Below are 20,246 nucleotides of genomic sequence, written 5' to 3'. Positions count from 1 at the left end.
CAGCATAGAAACAAGAAAATAAATAAAACTGTCCTCCGCTTTGCCCCCCCCCAGACACTTTTTCCATCAGGTCCCCACCTGCCTCCACACCGACTGGAGCGCTGGAACTGAACCCAAACCCGACCCAGAATCCCAATCAAACCAGTTAAACTAACATCCTGGAGGTTCTTAGAGGTATTTCCCCACCAATCTGGACCCGACCTCATTAACCCCCCCCCCAAACTGATGTCAGTAGCATCTGCAGCGCTAGCAGCCGTGAAATCGCTGCTGCTGCATCTTATTTTGGCGGCGTCCGAAAAGCTTCTCTGCTCGGCGTTGATTCTTCAGGAGCGTATCGAAGGAGGACGACACGCTTCCCAACCCCCCCACTTCAGTTAGGATTATCTCCACCGGCAGACTTCATTACTGTCTTATAAAAGAATAAAATATATATATATGTGTGTGTATATATATATATGTGTATATAGAAACAGGCCCTGTTGTCGGGGAGCGTCCAGTGAAAACAAAGCGGTTCTGCTCAGATTTGGGTTTCAGGCTAATTGGGTTCATGTGCAGCTTTGGCGCGTACGTTAGATTAATCAGGGGCTCTTTAATGGTGGAGGAACCCCCCCCCCCCGCCCTCGACCGTCCAGACCCCCCAACCTGGGCTCCATCTAAAGCACAGACCTTTTGACTCCATAAACACCCCACTCTCAAAAATTGGGGTCAAGCTCGCGCCGGAGTACTATGGTGCCACCACCAAAGGGGGGTCCCCCCCCTCCACCCCACCCCCACAGTAATGATTAAATTGCATCGAATATGGAATCTGCAGATTCCTGGCGTCCGACTCTTCCTCCTGATTGTAATTTATGTCGGAAGTCATCGCTGTCCAACACTCGGGAGCCCGGGTCCCGGAGGCCCCTATATAAGCGGCGACCTCACGCATTCAACTCGTACCTTTTTTCTTTCTTTTTTTTAACCAAAAAAATAAAATAATAGAAGCTTCTCTGAAAGTGTTTTTCTTACCGGTTGCCGCGACGATTCGGCCAAAACGCAGTTCTGGTGTTTAGATTAACCTGAGTTTAATCTGCATACCATTATATCCTGACAGGAACTTGACATCCTGGGCAAGGACTGATTATGATGATGACGACTGTGTGTGTGTGTGTGTGTGTGTGTGTGTGTGTGTGTGAGTGTGTGTGTGTGTGTGTGTGTGTGTGTGTGGGGACCTGCAGATGTCCACGTGGATGTTTTAGGTGAACCTGAGAAGACCGACCACATAAAAAGAGCAGAGGAGATGCTTTGAAGGGAAAGGATGTATTTGAGGTGGAGGAAAGAAACGGGTCTGTGTTCTGTGATCAGCTGCTGGAGAAAATTAAAAGACGCAACAAAACACTTTCAGGTGGAATTTGTAATAATAGAAGGTTATTTAATCCGACCATGTCGAGTTTGTCTTTACATGATAATCATCCTGCGTGATAAACCGCACAGATGAAAGCAGGGCTTTAACCGAAAGTGTCTGTAATTTTAGATTTAAATGCTTTAAAAAAAAAAAAGATTAAAAAAAAAACCCTTAGGAGAAATTTGAAGGGATGAAATCGTTAAGTGGAACTTCTGCGGATGAAAACTGAAACTTTTCTAAAACAAGTTGGATGTTTTTGAGCGATTCAGACCTTTAATTTGACCCCATTCCAAACACTTTTCTTCTTCTTTTTTGTTTTGGGGTTGTTGTTTTTTTGGTGCTGGTTGATGCCAGGGGCTCCAGGCTCCAAGGACAACACCTCAACCTCAAGGTCATCAGGCACCAAGGTCATCAAGGTGGGGGCGGGGGAGGGGGGACGATTTAAACGTTCAGATCCGCTCTGTTTGTTCTCAGCGTGGAGGAACGATTGGATAGTGTCAGACGTGTGTGTGTGTGTGTGTGTGTGTGTGTGTGTGTGTGTGTTTCACGTTTATTTCTTTATGTCATTGCACGCCCCCCCCCCCCCAGGAACAACAAATCCCAAATCCAGCATTAAAATACTAGAGATAATAAAGTATAATATTTATATTTATCGTGGTAATAAATTCTAATTATAATATTTTTTATATTACATATATTTTTGTTCATAGATGAATATTTGTTGGTATATTTTTAGAGAGAGGTAATAATCGATCTATTTTCCGGAAACATTATTTTATATTTATTAGATTTCCTTATACTGTACACTTTTTTTCCGCAGAATTGCGCCAGAACGACTGAACGCATTTCCAATAAACTGGTTTGAAGGACGCATCATTAAACTTTGGTGCGGATCTTTTTTTTGGGGGGGGGGGGGGCGACAAACGGCTGTCTTATTTAATATTGCCAGATTTTTAAAAATATTTTTCGACTCATTCCTTAATTTCTGATGCAAAAAAATAAATAACAAGTTGAAAAAGAGCTGTCGTATTTAGTGGTTTAATTTCTATAACTGTATATATTTTTTTAAAATAATTTAACTGTCCGTGAGCTCAGGTTCGATTCCCTCTCGATCCAATAATCCTGTACTTTTAAATTATTATTTATTGATTTATTCCATCTCGAACAGGAGGATGAAGAAAAGAGAGGAAGGAAGTTCTTCCTGCTCTCCGTCAGTTTGATAAATTAAATATGATAATATCAATAATGGATTAAACGTTTCGTTGGATCAACTCTGCCTCACAGGAAACACTAAACGCTCATGTATTTTATTGGTTAAAATTTTCCTGACGAGCGTTAAAGAATTAATTGAAGTGTTTTTTTGTGAAGCTGCGTCTTGAAGCCGCTGTGGAGAATCAGGGATGTGATTCTGTCCCTGAACGCACTGAGAGCTTCATCCCACATGAGGATGATGTTCAGATGGGCCCCCATGGTCCCTCCTCACACACTGGCTTCTATTTAACTTCTATTATCCGCGCTTCACTCCGATTTATGGTGTCTAGACAGGGTAGAACCCGCGCGTAAAAACGTTCCCATGAAAGATCCGTTTAAAAGACAAAAAGGGATTTAAGTTTGACTTTAAATGTGGATCCGGAAGACAAATTTTCACATTTGTATTTTTTTTAATTTTAAATCTGTGTTTTTATCTTCTAACCTGACCCGGTCGGTGTGTGAGAGGAAACCTCGGCCCGCAGAGCGGAGCGCAGGACGCAGGAGACCCGCTCCGGGTGGGAATGTCCCGTTATGAAGGGGTTCAGCGTCAGCAGATAATTCATCTTTAATAAGATAATTCTAAACACTTTAAGTTAAAATATAAAGTTGAGCCACGCGTTGACGTCTGAGTCCTTCTTCAAAATAATTCTCCAAGAGTTTAAATGTAATAATAATAATAATAATAATAATAATAATAATAATAATAATAACAGTAATATCAATAATAATAAATTAAAAAACATACAGAACATTTTCCTTATGTTTTTTTTCCCATATATTCCTGCGTTTTTTCCTGAACCTGAACGCCTCACGGCCGTTTCTTCTGTTTCTGTCAAAATATATTGGCTGAATTTTTTTTTTTAATTAACATTTGCAAATTCGGCTAGTATTCACCCAGTATTATTATAATATTACGTATAATATAATTATTTTAAAAAATGTAAATTTCCTGAACCAGCCCAATAACATCCTAAAATAATATTTTTAAAAAACACCAAATCAGATATAATAACCTGAAAGTAGATTATATTGTGAAATAAAAGCTAGCTGACATTTGAGTCTTCCTGTAATATTTTTTTTAAAAAAATTTAAATTTAAATTCATTTGTATCATCAATAGAGAGGAGAAACAAACTCTCCCCTCTCCTGTGGCCCTCACCAGAGTGAAGAACAGTAGAAGCCACACACGTGTGAATCCTCATGTTAACAAGGAACGCATGTCTGCTGCTACATCACATGAAACCATCAGTGTGTGGTTTGATCGTCGCTGCTTTTAAGTGTGAAACTCTGCATCAGCCTCAGCCCACAGATCGGTTCAGGAACCGCTGGGATGTTTCACCGCCGTGATGGAATGTGACCATATTAGGGCCCTGAACGTGTGCGACGTGAGGAGCAGCATCCTCATCGTCACCACGGGTCTCTTTTAATCAACAGAGAGCAGCGTTAGTGAAAATATATTTAATAACTAAACACAGATACACCAAAGGAATGCCGGACGGACGGGGGTGGGGTGGGGTGGGGGGGTGAGAGCGGATCCTTACGATGTGAAGGTCAGAAGGTCAGACCGACTGCAGAGGTTCCAGTTCCCTTCTCTGCAGCGCCAGCTTCCCCACGAAGGGGTGCATGGTTTAAGGGTGGGGGTGGAGGGGTGGGGGTGGGGGCTGCTTGCAACAGCACGCAGCTGTTGTGATGTTCCTGCTGGGGGGGGGGGCTGCGTGTCTTTTGGAGGCAACAAAATGGGATCCACGTTTGAATAGAAACCCCCCCCCACCCCCATGAGCGTCTTTGGAGCGCCTCGGTACAGTCAGAGTAAGAAGTGCATGAAACCCGGGTCATTCCTCCTGAGTGCTCTCTGCGTGGGGGCCCGAGCCCTCAGACCGGGGGTCGGCGGAGTCGGCGGCGACGGAGCGCTCCTGCTCCGAGAGCTGCTCGCTGCTGGGGATGGAGTTCTTCTTGGGGCGACCTTTGGGTTTGGTGGGCGACTCCAGGCCCCCACCCTGCAGCACCTGAGGTTCCAGCGTGAATAAAAAAAAGAAGGATGACCTTTGACCTCTGCAGCCTGCTTTCTCATAACCCGACTAAATGTTCATTCACTTACGATTTTCTTCCACTTCATCCTCCGGTTCTGGTACCAGGTCTTCACCTGCAGCTGGCTGAGACCCAGAGACTCGGCCAGGTCTATTCTGTGAGGCGAAGAATTCAAATAATGAACCCCAGAAGTTGTGGAGAAACGCTTCAACCCCGTGTGGGGGCTCTGGACCCACCTGTCGGGCGTGGACAGGTACTTCTGCTTCTCGAAGCGTTTCTCCAGCCCCATCAGCTGCAGCTCGGTGAACACGGTGCGGCTCCGCCGCCCCTTCTTGGTTTTGCCGCCCCCGTCGGCTCCGTGCTCCAGCTTTCCCCGGAGGTGCAGGTCCAGCGGTAGGTGATGGGACGCGGCCCCCACCTGTAGGCCCGCGGCCGCCGACAGCAGCGGAGAGCCGAGGGGGGAGCCCAGAGAGCAGGACAGCGGGGAGATGGGGAACTTCAGGAGGCTGGTCTGGTCGGCTTTAAGCACTGAACACACACACACACACACACACACACACACACACACACACACACACACACACACACACACACACACACACACACACACACACACACACACACACACACACACACATATATATACAGACACAATTTTAGAATGCTTCATAAAGTCAGGATTCCAGATTTTAGGATCATCACAAGGGTCAAAGTTCAAGGCCTTGTTGGAGAGAAAGTGAGGAATAATAATAATACAGGAATGGATTCTTCTTCTAATAATAAATATAATAATAATAAAATAATAATAATAATAATAATAATAATAATAATAATAATAATAATAATAATAATAATAATAATAATAATAATAATAATAATAATAATAATAGAGAAGAAGAATTTGAGCATTTAATAGGTTGATCATAAAAATGTTGGGCTTTGATAAAAATAAAAATCCACAGTGGACGAATAAACCATGTTATCATCATTATTTTACTCCACAGGTCTGTGGATCAAACCGGCTTGGCTTCTGTGGGTGTAAATAAATCAATGCCTCTTTTATACAACTGGAATAAATGTCAAAAGAATTCTTCATGTTTACATTTGAAATTTAATCTCAGTCTTTAAAAAAAACACGTTGAATTTCCGGGTTTTAGGTGGAAAACGAGGGCGCGACGCGTCCTGGAGATGAAAACTATTTACTCCATGAATGTTTAATCCATAAATGGATTAAATATTGTAAAATCCAACCTGACGTCCTTTTTAAAATTTATTTTAATGTCAGCAGCTCATGAGTAGTTATATCATCCTAATGTTACACAATTTAAAATAAAACATTGAGAAATCTTTTTGCGTTAAACAGACAACATTTTCCTTTAAACGCGTAAAAATATCAACAATTCCACACATTCATGATGAGAATCAATGCAAATACCTGACTTTATTTATTTTCTTCACGACAGCAGTTGAGATGTTTATCTGTGGGTCAAAACGAATCTTTATTCCTTCCCTCATAATGAACAAAACGCGTAATCCCTCTCAATTTTATATTTATAAGAACAACCCGCTGTAATTCCAGCTATTTTCCCGAGTTAACACACTTTTTTCCCCCCTCAAACATTAACACACTTCATCTCAATAATTCTTCATCTCCGCGCTGGAGCCGCTCTTACCCAGCTGGCTGTGGAGCGGCCGGGCGGACAGGAGTGCGTGGACGCCGAATTTGAGGAGCTCCCCGGCCGGAGCGGCCGCCTTGTGCTCCGGGTGATCCGTCAGGATCTCCTCGATCATGAAACTCCTGTAGCGATGAGTTCTGTGATCCGGATGAACCTCGGGAGGATAAAAATGCGCCCCCATGTCCAAAGGATGCTGCATCATCTGGCCGTGCGGTCAACTCAACACACACCGAGCGCGTAAAACCGGTTCTCGCTCCTTAGTGGCCCAAACCAGCTGTCATATTCCCTCTGCGTGCCGCTGTAGTCCGAAGCTGTGGGTTAAATTATCCTCAAGGGTTTGGATCAAGCAGAAAAATGTCACACACGCGATATTTCCCGCGCCTTTTGTGCGTCCTCTGCCGCTTTACGCGTCAGTTTTTGGTCAGATTTGGAGCAAAAAATCTGGAAACGAGAGCAAAACTTTCGACCAAAAATAAAAAACTCCCCCGAAACCCCCGAGTCGTGTTCATGCCCACTTCACGCGTGTGTGTGAGAGTGTGTGTGTGTGTGTGTGTGAGTGTGTGTATGTGTGTGTATGTGAGCCGCGGAGCTGTTCGTCAGCCGCGGAGCGCGTCACCTTGGCAGTGAGTTGAGGAATAAGCTTTTGGGTTTTTTTATGAGTCTCGTCGTAGCTCCACCTCTGCGCGCTGCCTCCTCGGAGGAAAAAGCTTCACGCAGACCCACGCAAATGTCCCGCATTTTTATGCAAAACAGAAAAGAAATGAAGGAGGCGAGAGGAGGGACGTGTTTCAGGTGACTCCACGCGTTATTACGCACTAGTTTGATGATTTTTATGATGATGATGTGAGGAATTTGAGGCAAAAGAGTGAACACAGACGTGAATCTGGATGAATATTTTATTTTCTGTGGAAATATTTTCTTCTATTAGGGCCTTAAACATATTTTTAAAAATGTTATTGTTGCTTATCTGAATATACAGACCTGTGGAGTTTGCAAATATAAGAACCAATCAGCATTATTTGATTTAGCCATCTGAATCCATCATGATGACGTCACATGCAGCATTATTACTAAAAAGCATCCTCACTGCAGGCATATGGTGTCCTGTGCAGCATTCAGGCCCAGCGGCATGCAGCTAGAAGGGAAATATTTCATTGTGGATGTAAAAACACACACACACAACCCACGCCTGAGCGCTGCTGGGATTTTTCTTTTGCGGTTATTTGGGCCAAGATCGCTGAATATCTCCCACAGCATATTTTTAGCATGTCTCAGGGCTGCTTGGAGAAAAAAAAAAAAAAAGCTCATGCCTTCTAAAAACAACTGTGGAGCAGAAAAACCTCAAGGAACCTCTGAATGCTCCGAAGTTGGTGGTCTATTTAGATTTCTTTTTTGAACAGATCTAATTCTGTTTGAGTCTCTGCAGCCCCGGAGAGGAAGTGACAAATAACTGCAGCTAACAGCATAATGGTGAAGCTCTTCAGAACTGGGGAGAAATGTGGTCAAAGAATTACATCAGAGAAAGTTTTTTTTGTTGTTGTTGAAAGAAATCAAAAAAACTTTTGTTTTGTTTGTTTGTTATGCGGGTTTAAGTGGGGAGGAAATGGGTGGATGTCCTTCAACAGCAGCAGAATCACTTTCTTTAGAAAGTCAAGTTTCATGGTCACCCAAAGATGACAGACTGACACTAACAGCACTGGAAGACAAAAGCATTTTGAAGGGATGAGAGAATAAGTGACGTTTCAAATGGCTTTTTAAAAAATGTTTTGCGGCGCGTAAAAATCACGAACCGTGTAAAAGAATGCGTATTGTGTCAGGAGCAGGAAGCCTCTGAGGGGGGAAAAAAAAGTACTTTTAAGAATAATAATAATATGTTTTCCGTTGTAAAGAATGCCGTCGGTCATGTTTTTGGTTTGTGTGAGTCATATTCACTTAAAGCCTTTTCTGTGTGTTTCGCTGCTCCGGACGCGGTTTTTCCATCTGGTTCTTTCTGCCCAGTCGACCACATGTTGACGGTCAAGTTGCGCCTCCGTCGCCTGAATGAATGGACTCCGTCGGGGAAAGAGCTCCCTCTGGCGGTCGTTCCTGAGATTACAAGCTCAGAGATCACATGCGTGTAGCTTCAAAATTTGATGATTTCTCCCGAGACGCGTCCCCCACCCTTCAGCCCAGTGTCTGATAATCAGGGAAATAGTTTATCTGTGATATATTTGCGTTGATAAAGTAAGTCTTTTTCTTTATCTGGATCCTCTTCCAAATATAATTAGTCGACCTTCCTGCCAAGTTGCAAAGATATCTGTCTTGCAGTTTTTGTGTTCTCTTCCTCACAGTGAGGATTATTAATCGCAATCTCTTCGAAATTCAAAGAGAATATATTATTAAAAGGTAAATTAAAAAAATAATAATGAAGAATATATTGTATACAAGGTTGTAGGAATGAGTCTGAAACCTGACAGATCCGTAGTTTGATTAGAAGTATGTCATAAATGAAAAGAGTCACACAATGCTATGTGATCTGTTACTTTCTTTTTTCTTCAAATGTTTCTTGAAAAAAAAAAAAAACAACCAGTGTGGTACACACTTTTGTGAATAATGTATGTTTGTACTGTATATGTTTTATGATCGTAAGATGTGGGCAAACGTTCCAGGAAAAAAAAACACTTCTCCCTCTTCCTCTTGAACAAAGTGGCTTGAGTCTTTAATTAAAGCATAATATCATGATAAAAAATATATAAATATAAATAATAAAAGCTTTTAAAAAAAATTGACCAGGTTCGGCTCCGCGGAAACAAGGATGTTGTGTTTATTATTCACCACACTCTGGAGAAAATATTAGAGCAGATAATGGGATTTGATCCCACAACCTCAGATCTCCGAGAACCTCCTCTCCCCCAGCTGAGCTAAACCTTCAGCTGCTCTGACCCGGTTTGGAACTTGTATTTATGGGGTTCACGGCCCTGAGGGGGAACCAGAACATCATGACATCCAGACTCCTCTTCATCCTCACTGTGGAGCAAGAAATGGAACGCGTCCCAAAGTTACTATAAGTGGCAGGAACATGACCAAAATGTTCATGTAACCAGGTGGAGAACCCAAAACCTTCCCTACACGTCTTTATTTGTAACAATCGTTCAAAAATGATGTAAAAAAAATTAAAACGTTTTTGGTCGTACTTTTCTCGTGAAATGGAATCAAATATATCTCCTGCTCGTTTGATGCTTTTATTTTGAACGACCACCGGACATGAACGCATATTAGTGACACTGCCCTCCTGTGGTCAATGGCCGTATTACATATTTTAGTTTTACTCAGTCTTCGTTTCCGAACTCAGACGAACAATCATCTACTTTACCTCCAGGAAACTCTAACGAGAAGGGAGTTGGCATTTAAAACAGTTTTAATATTGTATACATTTCTAATACTAAGACATGTTAAACTCCATTGTTGATAAAATATTCAGAAGGCTCTTGATGGTAAGATACCCCCTTGTGGCCAAAGTGAGGAACTACAAATGCTTCATTTTCATTTGAGCGCAGATGTAAGACGACGTCAATGCGTCTGGATGAAATATTCTAAATAAAACTTCAGAAAATCATTTTAATGTTACTTTACATATCCTAACAAATCAAATATCACCATGTGTGGTTTTTTTTTACTTGATAGAAGGCAAACTTTTGTCAAGATGAACCAAACAAAATATTTCCTTGGAGTGCATGAGACGCTTTTGGTTCGATGCAAACGGAGAATTATAATCTCAACGTGCAACATTCTTGATCTTTCGATAGGTTAAGCCAACAATTAAAGGATGAAACTCCTGAGGTGAACTCAAAAACCAAAAACAACACAAAAAAGAAAGAAAATCAAACAAAATAAGTCATGCATGCTTAATTCATATTCGAGCCCTGACCTCGGGTAAATGCACTCAAACCACTTCCTGCTCAGTGAATACATTTCCTTTAATGAGTAACTACAACAGCAACAATACATAGCTATACTTAATTAAATTAACAGACGTACTGATATGATTTAAGTGCAACACCCCCAAAAGCTTTAAGACAAACATGATAGTAATGTTGAATTCCTTCCGTGGAAAACCAAACAACAAAGTTATTTCGGAAGACGCGTCAATTAGGTTAACTCTACGTTCCTGAAGGATCTGTGATCGTGATGCCCTCCTGTGGACATAGTGGGTAACTACAAAAAGATTAAAATAAAGTTAGACGTTGTTACGTGGTCAATAGCTTCCGGTTGTGACTATCAAAATGATTTTAATCGACGGAACTAATGCGTGTGCCCCCATGTCGGAACACATCATCTTGATATTTTATGATGATTTAATGATTCTATATATTTCAGCTCACCTCGAATGTAGAATGTGTGCTAGAACGTTAGTCATTGTGATTGGATTTATTGTTAATTCATCGTTTGTGTTAGATGGTGCCTGCTATGTTCTATGACCGCCAGAGGGTGGCAGCAGAGCACCACAGCATGGAGTTAGGTTGAGCTGGCTGTGATTTACTAATACATGTGACTGAATGTGAATGTTGAATGTGAATGAGAATTGATTTGTTTGTCATCATTATTTGTATGCTTATGTTAATATTCTCCTACATTTGTTTTGTAAAAGTTTATGTTTTCATACGTTTGGCTCAACTGTGGGTTCTTATACATTTTATTTAGAAACAATAGTTTTTCCACTGTCAAAGCTTTACGCCGATTCCTCTTCCTGGACACGATTTCCAGGAATTTTTCCAGTGGAGGTGCGGACAGATACCTCTGCACCCCCCGATGGCATCAGCAGTGGCGTTTCTGGAGGCTCTCGCCTCTTCAGCATCCCTGTCAAACAGCCCCCACAGGTCAATGTCTGAAAATAAAACATAATGAAAAATGTAATTGGCAAATGGATAAATAAAAATAAACCTATTCAGCCAAATTCTATTATTTGTCTACTTTGAGAAGATGCAGCTGGTTCTGGCTGAAACGCCCCTACACTCGGGATTTCAAGCGACGCACAGCTAAGACGCTTGTGGTTTCTATCCCACAGAACTTCTCACTGATAAAAATATTAATAATTAAAATATTCAAAATAATTTTTCAAATAAAAATTTTTTTTTTTTCCAGAAAATACAAAAAATGATGGCCAAAACAGAGCTGGTGTATTACCAAACAGATCTTCACGAAATTTGAAAAAAAAAAAAATTAATTTATGTTTGAGAAAATACATAAACACAATTAAACAAAAACTATTATTATTATTATTATTGGATTGATAAACGTTTTACTCATTTACGCTCGCTGACACCACACACGGCTAAATCACGCTAAACGAGCCGCCCGCGGTCACGTGACGTAACGGGACCACTCTGCATGACAACACGTCAGGTTGCTAAGTTAGCTGGTCAGCTAGCTGTATTCGGCTAACCCAATGACGTGGCTAAGGGAACCCGCACGCCAGCGATGGAACACCCGTGGCTCCGGAGTCATCGGTGCACCATGTCGGCTTTTCTGAACACAGCCTCAGCCACAGACGGCCGGAAGCGGGTGAGACGGGCCTTAGCTAGCCCGCATGCTAACGCCAGCAAACGGGGGTGGTCTAGCTAATTAGCTAGCGTGCTCGGCTTTCAGTTAACAGGACGAGGCTAGCTTAACGTTAGCATGTCTGTGTTAACACGAACATCGCTAATGTAAAATGTGTCGGTAGAACTAGAACCCAGGCGGTGCCAGTTAGCTTTAAGCTAGTTTATTTAACCTATATCCTAGCGCTGCGTGACGTTAATCACGGAAATGACGTCACAGGAGCTTAAAACAGCCTGATTTATATTTTGTCATCCTAAGTGAAGAATGGACACCGTTGACTCGCACAAACATGATTTAATTGACACATTTATAGATGCACGTAGGTTTACCGGAAGGCCGGCCCCTTTGTCAGAGGCGGCAGCCCATTGGTCAATTGTATAGACTGACGTTCCGCTGGTCCATTCACACCTCTTGCTAGACTCCACCCACCACCTGCTTCTCTTCCGGGTTTTGTCAAAACATATTTCGTTGTTCGGAGTTTGAATTCCGGCGCCAGGTCGAACCAGCCAGACCACGTGACTGTGCGGAGTAATCAGGAGCTAATCCGGAAATGTTTATAGAGAATACTCAGACTGCATCAGCTGATCCCGGCATTTTTTGCTGCAGCAGATATTTGAAGAGGAAGTGGCTTTTAAAGTGTGGGAGTGGGAAGAAGTGGAGCTGGTGTGTTTAGGACTTTATCAACAAAATTAATTTTGTGTCCTACCATAGTTACCATAGTTACACTGCTGATAATTCAATTAGTACTGACCCGCTGCTGTCAGGTTGCTGTGAAATAGTGCAGTGTAAGACATATTTTAATATATTTTTAAAATATTTTTAACCACTTTTGTTTAGGTCACCAGGCTGTTACGAACCTCAACCAGCTAACGGTGGTGGTCTGTCTCCTGTTGTCAGGTTGTTGGCGTACAGACGGAGGTTATATTCTCCATGGCCAACGACTACCTGTGATCACCAGCGGGTCCAGAGCGAGTGAGTACGCCGTCCGGTTGCACTGGGGGGGAATACTTGTTTTATGCAAAAATTATGCAAATTAGAACACCACCAAAGGTTATCAGGTTGTGTTTTAGCCTCGCACACACACACACACACACACACACACACACACACACACACCAGCGTTCAGCCATATTTATCACATTCAGTGGAAATGAGTCACATGTCCCACACTCCTCCTCTCTGAGACATTCCACAGCTTTCATGGCATCTCTGTAGCGCCCGCCGACACGCCGGCGTCCCGGCGGGACACGAGCTCCTGGATCCGCCACAAATGCTCTCATTCATCGGTGGTTGGAGTGAAGGGCTTTGTTGCGTCGCTGCATTCGCTCTGCGTCATCCGATCGTTAATAATCCACGCGTACAACGTTTGTCACGAGGGGCCGCGTCTCTACAAACGACGCCGAGAGGTGCCGTTTTCCGCCTGACGGATTCTTTCCGGCCCGTGATGTCAGAAAAGCGTCATCCGGTGTCACGCTAGGACCCGCTGCCATTTTAGTGTGAAACAAGAGACGTGGATTAGAGCCTTAAACAAATCCAAACACAGGAGCGAGTGGAAAAAGGCGGCCTCTAACTTTACATCATTGATTATTGATGGACTTCTGGAGCCTTCCTCTTAACCTGCAGTGTCTCCGTGACCTTTCGGAGGTCAGCCGGTAATCCATCGGGAGGTTAAAACTGTTGACGGACAAATTCAGACGCATCGAATTGCAAGTTTTAGATGCTGTGATGGTGAATTTCTGCCGCCTCCAAAAACATTCACTTCAGGGGTCGGTTCAAAATTGTCCGTAGCGGTGAGTGTGTGTGTGTGTGTGTGTGTGTGTGTGTGTGTGGTGGTTTGTTTTCCGTGTGGTTCTGCGATGCGCCGGCACCATGATCATGTTGGGTCAAGTTAAGCCCTTAAATGACCTTTTTGTTGCTTCCAAATGGGGGTTTTAGAGAGAAAGACGGTTGCCGTGACCTTTAACTAACTCCTCCTGATTGACTTCATGAAACCAAAGGTCAGGGAATCGTTCGCCCGTCAAACAGCGGCGAGCGGCGCTGCTCCATTGTTAATGACCTCAGTGAGGCGGGGGAGCGTGAAGGGGCAGAGTTTCACTCCTGGGGCGCCCGTTAGCTCCAGCGAGAGGCTCATTAGAGCTGGGGGTAGGGGGGTGAAACGTGAGAAACGGTCTGTCCCTGGAGTTCAACCGACACCCTGCATGACTCGACAGAAATCAGGCGACAAATCAGGTGAAGCGAGAAGTCGGGAAGCGGCGCTCGGATGAAAACCGGTGGATAAATAATCAAACGGGACTCGGTTTGAACACTCATGAGTGTGTTGACGATGTCGTCTCCACGCACTCCCCTCCCATTGGTGCTCCCATGGGTGACTCCTGGCCACGCCCACTCGCTCCCCATAGGTGTGGCCCTCAGGTTGACACACGAGCTGCTGACACGGCGCCTCGGGTTTGCACGTTTCCCTTCCGTCCCCCCCCCGGGTCGTCTCGCCGGGCAACGCGCCTCCCATCTCGTGCGCGTGTGTGTGTGTGTGTGTGTGAGAGCTGTTGCGTCCTTCATTTATTTTGTTCGTTTGCCTTGAACACACAATGTTTCTGCTCACCCTTCAGCACCTGCCATGGCAGCTGGCGTCAGCGTTCTGAGCGACTTGTCCGACTCGGTGAGTGGAGCTCGAGGCGGAGACATCGGCTCGGAGATGGAGACGGGTAAGAGCTCGACGCACAACAACAACAACAACACAAAACCTGGAATTGTATATGTTTGTGTTTCTGTCGACTGGAAATCGAGTTTTTTCGCCCAGCTTTAACGCCTCGATAAACCTTTTTAAACGTAGACATCTTTAAAGGTACACGTCGGTTTGATGTCGATTTTTAGTCATAAATTGTGGTTTATTATAAAGTCCACGACATGAGGTGATAATAAAGATATTTTATTCAACCAGGAAAAAGTCTCACACAGATTTATAAGAGAAAAAACGTGCGGCAGGTCGAATCAACGGAGTCACAACCGATGGACAGGAACATCATCGTGACGCAAGACGTCATGCTTTGTGTTGCTGTCTCTTGAGACACACACGCACACACACACGCACACACACACACACACACACACGCTGCTGGACTGCATTGCTGAGCGGATCTCAAGGACAACGAGTTTATTCCACTTATAGATTCTATCTGGATGCAACGTCTTTACTTCTGATAGAGAATCTGACAAAATAAAGGCTCAAAGTGCGTAAAACAGCAGAATAAATTAGACGAGATCGGCTGTAATTATTTTATTTCATCTCTAACTCAACATCGTCTTCATCACTTCCATTATTTTGCGTTAGAATATCTTTCAGTAAGGACGTAGTCTCTACTAGACTATTGAATTATCTATAATAAAATCCATATAAATGGATCTAATCCCTCAATTAAAAAAAAAAAAGATTAATGTTAAAATTAAATATTTAGAAAAAAGTCATTTTTCATGTCAAAATGAAATATAAACTCCACATAAACTGAATCGGTCAAAAGAACTAAAGGCGCCTTCCTGCCTCAGATCTCAGGTGTGTGCGTCGCTCTAATTTGCGTGCAGCATCGCCCCCGTGCACCATTGCCCTCCCACTGACGACTGTGGAGACGGTTGCCGTGGCGACACATCAGATGCTGCTTGACGGTCTTGATAGTTTGCGTTTGCCTCCCGTGGCTGATGGGCGATTGGTGATTCATCGCGGCCTCGCAGCTGGCGGCTCCGCTAACGGGCGCTACCGATGCCGCTACGCAGACAACGCCACTCCATATCCGGGCGGGGGGCGGCGACGGGAGGGGGGACGACCCGCGGGCGCAGACACTCGGCATCGGACGTCCCGCAGCGCAGACGCGGCTCGGCCCTGGAGATCCTCTCCTCCTCGTCCCACGGAGTAATGGTGGCCCTCAGCCTCAACCAACCTGGAACCGAATGCGAACCCAGACGTAACCACGGCGACAGAATAACCCCCCCGCTTTCATTCCAGGTGTTTTAATGATGACTCCGGCTGCAGATTGTCCTAAAGTGTGTGTGTGTTTTGTTCCTTAGCCAGCGCCAGGGTCCCGACGGCGAAGTACACCAAGATGGGGGAGACCCTGAGGCACGTCATCCCCGGACACATGCAGTGCTCCATGGCCTGTGGGGGCAAAGCCTGCAAATACGAGAACCCCTCCCGCTGGAGCGAGGAGGAGCAGGCGGTCCGGGGGCTGTACTCGTCCTGGTAGGTGGAGCCGTCTCGCCGCTAGCGGAACGTTAGCGGAACGTTAGCTTTTCCTGTGTTTTCCGGGGATTTCTGTCACTACGTTGATTTTCGTGTGATTTTTCTGACCCCCCCACCACCACCCGACGCATCACACTCTCCACCTACAGGATCACTGACAACCTGCTCGCTATGGCGAGACCTTCCACTGAAATCATAGAGAAATATAACCTGATCCAACAATTCCACAGGTGCAGTAGTTTCTCATTTGAACGGATTTGATTCACAACTTTATTCATCTTTTGACCAGTTTTAGCTGTAGAGTCATTTGTGTGTGTGTGTGTGTGTGTGTGTGTGTGTGTGTGTGTGGTACCGTCATCAGGTGCGGTCTGAAGACGGTCATCAACCTCCAGCGGCCGGGGGAACACGCCAGCTGTGGAAACCCCCTGGAGCAGGAGAGCGGCTTCACCTACAGGCCTGAAACTTTCATGGAGGCAGACAGTGAGTCTCCACGCTCCGGTCATGTGACCCCCGCGTCGGAACGAGCAGGAAGCGTCGCGTGATCATTGGTGTTTTGTGTTGCGTGCATCCGTGATGCACGTCTCCGTCGACAACCGTCGCTCAGGGATCCCGCTGATTCCTCACTTTATATTTCTCTTCCCTAACGAGATCTCCTGAGAGTCTTCATCCTGAGTGTGTGTGTTGTTAGCTCAGCGTCGCTCGTGTGTGTGTGTGTGTGTGTGTGTGAACGATAAACAGTGTGTGCTTTATCATTACAAAGGAAGGAACCTTTAATTGATAAATATCTCCAACCTGGAGGGACGTGGTTTGGAGCTGAGAATGAGGGTTAACTGATCATCAGCTCTCCGTTCTTTTGTGTTTCTTTTTAGTTTATTATTACAACTTCGGCTGGAAGGATTACGGCGTGGCGTCTCTGACGACGATCCTCGACATGGTGAAGGTCATGTCCTTCGCCGTCCAAGAGGGGAAGCTGGCCGTCCACTGCCACGCCGGCCTCGGAAGAACAGGTTCATCCCCCCACCCCCACCCACCCGCCAGCGATCCATCGCAGCTTCAGTCCTCGTATTTCTGTCTGACACGCTGTTCTTTACGTCCGATGGCGCAGGCGTGTTGTTGGCGTGTTACCTGGTGTTCACGTCGCGGATGAGCGCCGATCAGGCCATCCTGTTCGTCCGAGCCAAGAGACCCAACTCCATCCAGACGCGGGGCCAGCTGCTGTGCGTCAGGGAGTTCGCCCAGTTCCTCGTCCCGCTGCGGAGCGTCTTCTCCTGCGCCGAGCCCAAAGCGGGCGCCGTCACCCTGTCCCAGTTCCTGACGCGACAGCGCCACCTGCTGCACGGCTACGAGGCGCGGCAGATGAGGAACGTGCCGAGGATCGTCCAGCTGGTGTGCCGCCTGCTGGTGGACGTCGCCGCCGACAGGCAGGTGCTGATGGGGGAGGAGTGGCTGGAGATACCCGACCTCACCGCCGAGGTGGAGAAGACCGTATCCCAGCAGGCTTTGCAGCAGCTGGGCAAGGAGATGAGAGGGAAGGGGATCCCCGTCGCTCCGTGTTCCGCTCATCCTCTCAGCCCGCTTCCCGTCCAGTCCGGACTTCGCGACCAACCCCTCCCCAGTGACAACGAGCTGGACCCCCTGTGGAGGCAGGAGAACGTAGAACCCCCCCTGGGACCCCCCCTGTCCAACGCCAGGAGCCTCAGCGACTCAGCGCTCCACAAACTGGGATCGCAGGAGCTCCGTTTTGGGAACCTGAAGGGCAGCGAACCAACACACTGTGGCGTCAAACTCTCCTTGTCACACAGCAGCCTTACAGCCGGCACCCCCCCTCCCGGGTTTGGTGACCTCCCCCCTCCTCAGGACGCCATCAGCCTTCAGGAACCCGACGCCGATGCAAAGCGAGAACCAAGAAACACGTTTTCTAAAAAGCAGCTGCTAAAGAACCACCAGAGTTTGTCTTTGGATCTGTCTGAGCAGAGGAGCAAAGCATGCTGGGACGCCGCGGCGCCAGCCTTCTCCGTCAGGAGCAAACCAGCCAGTGGGGAGGGGCGGCAGGTGGAGACGACGACGGCGGGTGGAGCGGTCGCAGACGCTCCCTTCAGCGCCTTCCAGGCGGAGCTCACGCCGGAGAGCCGACGCCTCCTGGTGGCCAGAGCGCTGGCGATGCAGCTGACTGACCACCAGCTCCCCGCCAAGGTGTCGCTGTGGCAGGTAGGAAACCCCCTTAAAATACCCCCAGGGTTAACTTAGGTCAACTTTTGTCACTTTAATCCTGATTTAACCGTTTTCCTCCGCCCGGCGCCGCGTTTCTGCCCCCCGACGCGCAGACGGAGCTCAACTCCAGGGAGGGGGCGTGGGAGAGGCTGTGTCTGGAGCGAGACCCTCTGGTCCTGTCCGGTCTGATGTGGTCGTGGCTCGAGCAGCTGAAGGAGCCGGTCATCAGCGGCGAGGATATAAAAGCCCTGAGCGAGAAGAACGTCCACCCCCAGAAGGCCCTGGACCTCCTGGAGAAGGTAAACGGTGGGACAATTTGGCTCCAGGAAAAGTGATCACTATTGATTAACTATTGATCAGCTTCACAAGGTTTTCATTGAGCAAAATATGTTTAAAGTTCACACCTTTTATGTCATTTTATGTCGCCGTAGAAGCTATTGTAGTCCGCCAAGTGATGTCATCGTGTAGTGACGTCATCCTGTCTCCAACAGGGCCACAGACTGACTCTTCTCTGCATCCTGGACTGCGCCGCTCATCTCCTTCCGGCTCCTGACGGCGTGGAAGCCGCTTTCCTCGACCAAACCATCAGAGCGTTCACTCGGGTGAGCGTTCACCTCGCCCCCCCCCCGCCCCCCCACCGTCCCGACCGCGTGTGTCCGTGTGTGTTTTAACGTGACGCTTCTGTCGTCTCCAGATCGACCCGGCTTCGGAGGAGAACGCGTCTCTGCGCTCCACCCTGACGGCGATCCTGACGCCCGTTTTCCACGAGCTGTGTGACAAAGCTGCAGAGGAGAACCAGAACTCCTAGTCGGGCCTCAGCGGGACCCCGGTCTGACGCCAGGAAACACTCCAACAGGGCTCCGCCCCCGGTTTTTGGGCATTACTGTTTATTTACGCCAGTTCCTTTTATCAGAAACTGCTGCCAATGGTTTTTCTTAAAGAACATTAGAAGTCATGATATTTAAAGGTTTAGCCTTTGGTTTCTCTGAACCTCTTCAGCGCCTCTACACACTGCCATCCTCTCTGTTCACGTGCCAGTCACTCTGTTCTACTGTAATACTTGTGATGGACTAGATGTTGCTTTTAATATCTAAATGTTAGCTGCTTGGAAAATGACTTGAGAAGCGTTCTCATGATGTTGGTATGACGTTATTTAAATGTGGAACTCGTCTGAGTCTTATTTAAAAAAAAACAACAACCAAAAGATGTTTTTATACCGCGTGTCTTATTTATTCAGATCGTCTTGTTTGTTTTAATGTCAGATTCGACGACGAATAGGAATGTCGCTCCGGTCTTGTGGGAATTAAAGGCTTGTCCTGCGCTCGAACGTGAACTACGACTCTTATTATGGCGCCACACGTTTGATTATTTGCTTCGCCAATCAGTTTTGTGTCTTTAATACTACCTGCAACAAAAACCTCTCTCTGCATGTTCGTGTTCACGCATTTACAAACCATCAATCTGCCTCCGCTGTTGCATTTAGCATCAAAGGGCCTTTGGACTCATTGTTGAGTGTGTGTGTGTGCGCGTGTGTGTGTTGGTAGTCATGTATGGACAGCATGTAATGTCGATCTGCTGACACGGATCACATGACAAGATTTACTGTGGGGAATTTTCGACAAGCACTATTTTTCCATTTTTGCTCTGGGCTACTTCTTACGAATTAAACTCAACTTACTGCAAACTGTGTCTTCGATTTCTTTTCATTTTAGCAGTGCAGGAAGAAAAAAAAGCGCCCCCTGGCGTTATAACAACAGTACAACATCCAAACCCATTGAATGTGTTCAGCCAGAGATCATCAGCTCACAAAGCTCGATTAATAAAGTTTTAGATTATATGGAGGAAATAAATACTTATTATCGTGGACGACATATGTGTGTAGCATATTTCTAAAT

The 20,246-nt window shown here is 45.9% G+C and overlaps 2 protein-coding genes across 4 annotated transcripts; one reads left to right on the top strand and one right to left on the bottom strand.

Moving 5' to 3' along the window:
• Positions 1-4,255: 4,255 nt before the first annotated feature.
• On the bottom strand, positions 4,256-6,947 carry barx1 (BARX homeobox 1). Its single transcript, XM_068315978.1, has 4 exons — positions 6,333-6,947; positions 4,896-5,187; positions 4,730-4,814; positions 4,256-4,637 (listed from the first exon to the last, which is right to left on the bottom strand). Exons 1-4 carry the CDS (start codon positions 6,535-6,537, stop codon positions 4,464-4,466), a joined length of 756 nt encoding a protein of 251 aa, XP_068172079.1. The 5' UTR covers positions 6,538-6,947; the 3' UTR covers positions 4,256-4,463.
• A 4,669-nt stretch (positions 6,948-11,616) lies between these two features.
• ptpdc1a (protein tyrosine phosphatase domain containing 1a) lies at positions 11,617-20,035 on the top strand. 3 transcript variants are annotated; one of them, XM_068316166.1, is made up of 11 exons: positions 11,617-11,876; positions 12,810-12,884; positions 14,519-14,614; positions 15,969-16,140; positions 16,290-16,370; positions 16,502-16,620; positions 17,010-17,147; positions 17,246-18,348; positions 18,465-18,650; positions 18,843-18,953; positions 19,046-20,035. In XM_068316166.1, the coding sequence occupies exons 3-11, from the start codon at positions 14,527-14,529 to the stop codon at positions 19,157-19,159; spliced, it is 2,112 nt and encodes a 703-aa protein (XP_068172267.1). In that variant the 5' UTR covers positions 11,617-11,876; positions 12,810-12,884; positions 14,519-14,526; the 3' UTR covers positions 19,160-20,035. The 3 variants fall into 3 exon arrangements, with proteins under 3 accessions (XP_068172267.1, XP_068172268.1, XP_068172269.1); XM_068316167.1 differs by having other exon boundaries at positions 12,750-12,884; XM_068316168.1 differs by lacking the exon at positions 11,617-11,876 and adding an exon at positions 11,905-12,697.
• Positions 20,036-20,246: the final 211 nt, after the last annotated feature.

Source organism: Antennarius striatus, chromosome 5 (assembly GCF_040054535.1).
Source record: "Antennarius striatus isolate MH-2024 chromosome 5, ASM4005453v1, whole genome shotgun sequence".
NCBI classification, from domain to species: Eukaryota; Metazoa; Chordata; class Actinopteri; order Lophiiformes; family Antennariidae; genus Antennarius; species Antennarius striatus.
The sequence above is the reverse complement of the archived record's forward strand: the minus strand, read 5'-3'. Positions and strand labels throughout refer to the sequence as shown.

Excerpts from the sequence above, each read along its gene's own strand:
- barx1 (XM_068315978.1), bottom strand. The coding sequence starts at position 6,537 with ATGATGCAGCATCCTTTGGACATGGGGGCGCATTTTTATCCTCCCGAG. Across the intron at positions 5,188-6,332 it reads GCCGCTCCACAGCCAGCTGG|TGCTTAAAGCCGACCAGACC; the intron begins GTAAGAGCGGCT and ends GTGTGTGTTCAG. Across the intron at positions 4,815-4,895 it reads TACCTGTCCACGCCCGACAG|AATAGACCTGGCCGAGTCTC; the intron begins GTGGGTCCAGAG and ends TTCGCCTCACAG.
- ptpdc1a (XM_068316166.1), top strand. The coding sequence starts at position 14,527 with ATGGCAGCTGGCGTCAGCGTTCTGAGCGACTTGTCCGACTCGGTGAGT. Across the intron at positions 14,615-15,968 it reads CGGCTCGGAGATGGAGACGG|CCAGCGCCAGGGTCCCGACG; the intron begins GTAAGAGCTCGA and ends TTTGTTCCTTAG. Across the intron at positions 18,651-18,842 it reads CCCTGGACCTCCTGGAGAAG|GGCCACAGACTGACTCTTCT; the intron begins GTAAACGGTGGG and ends TGTCTCCAACAG.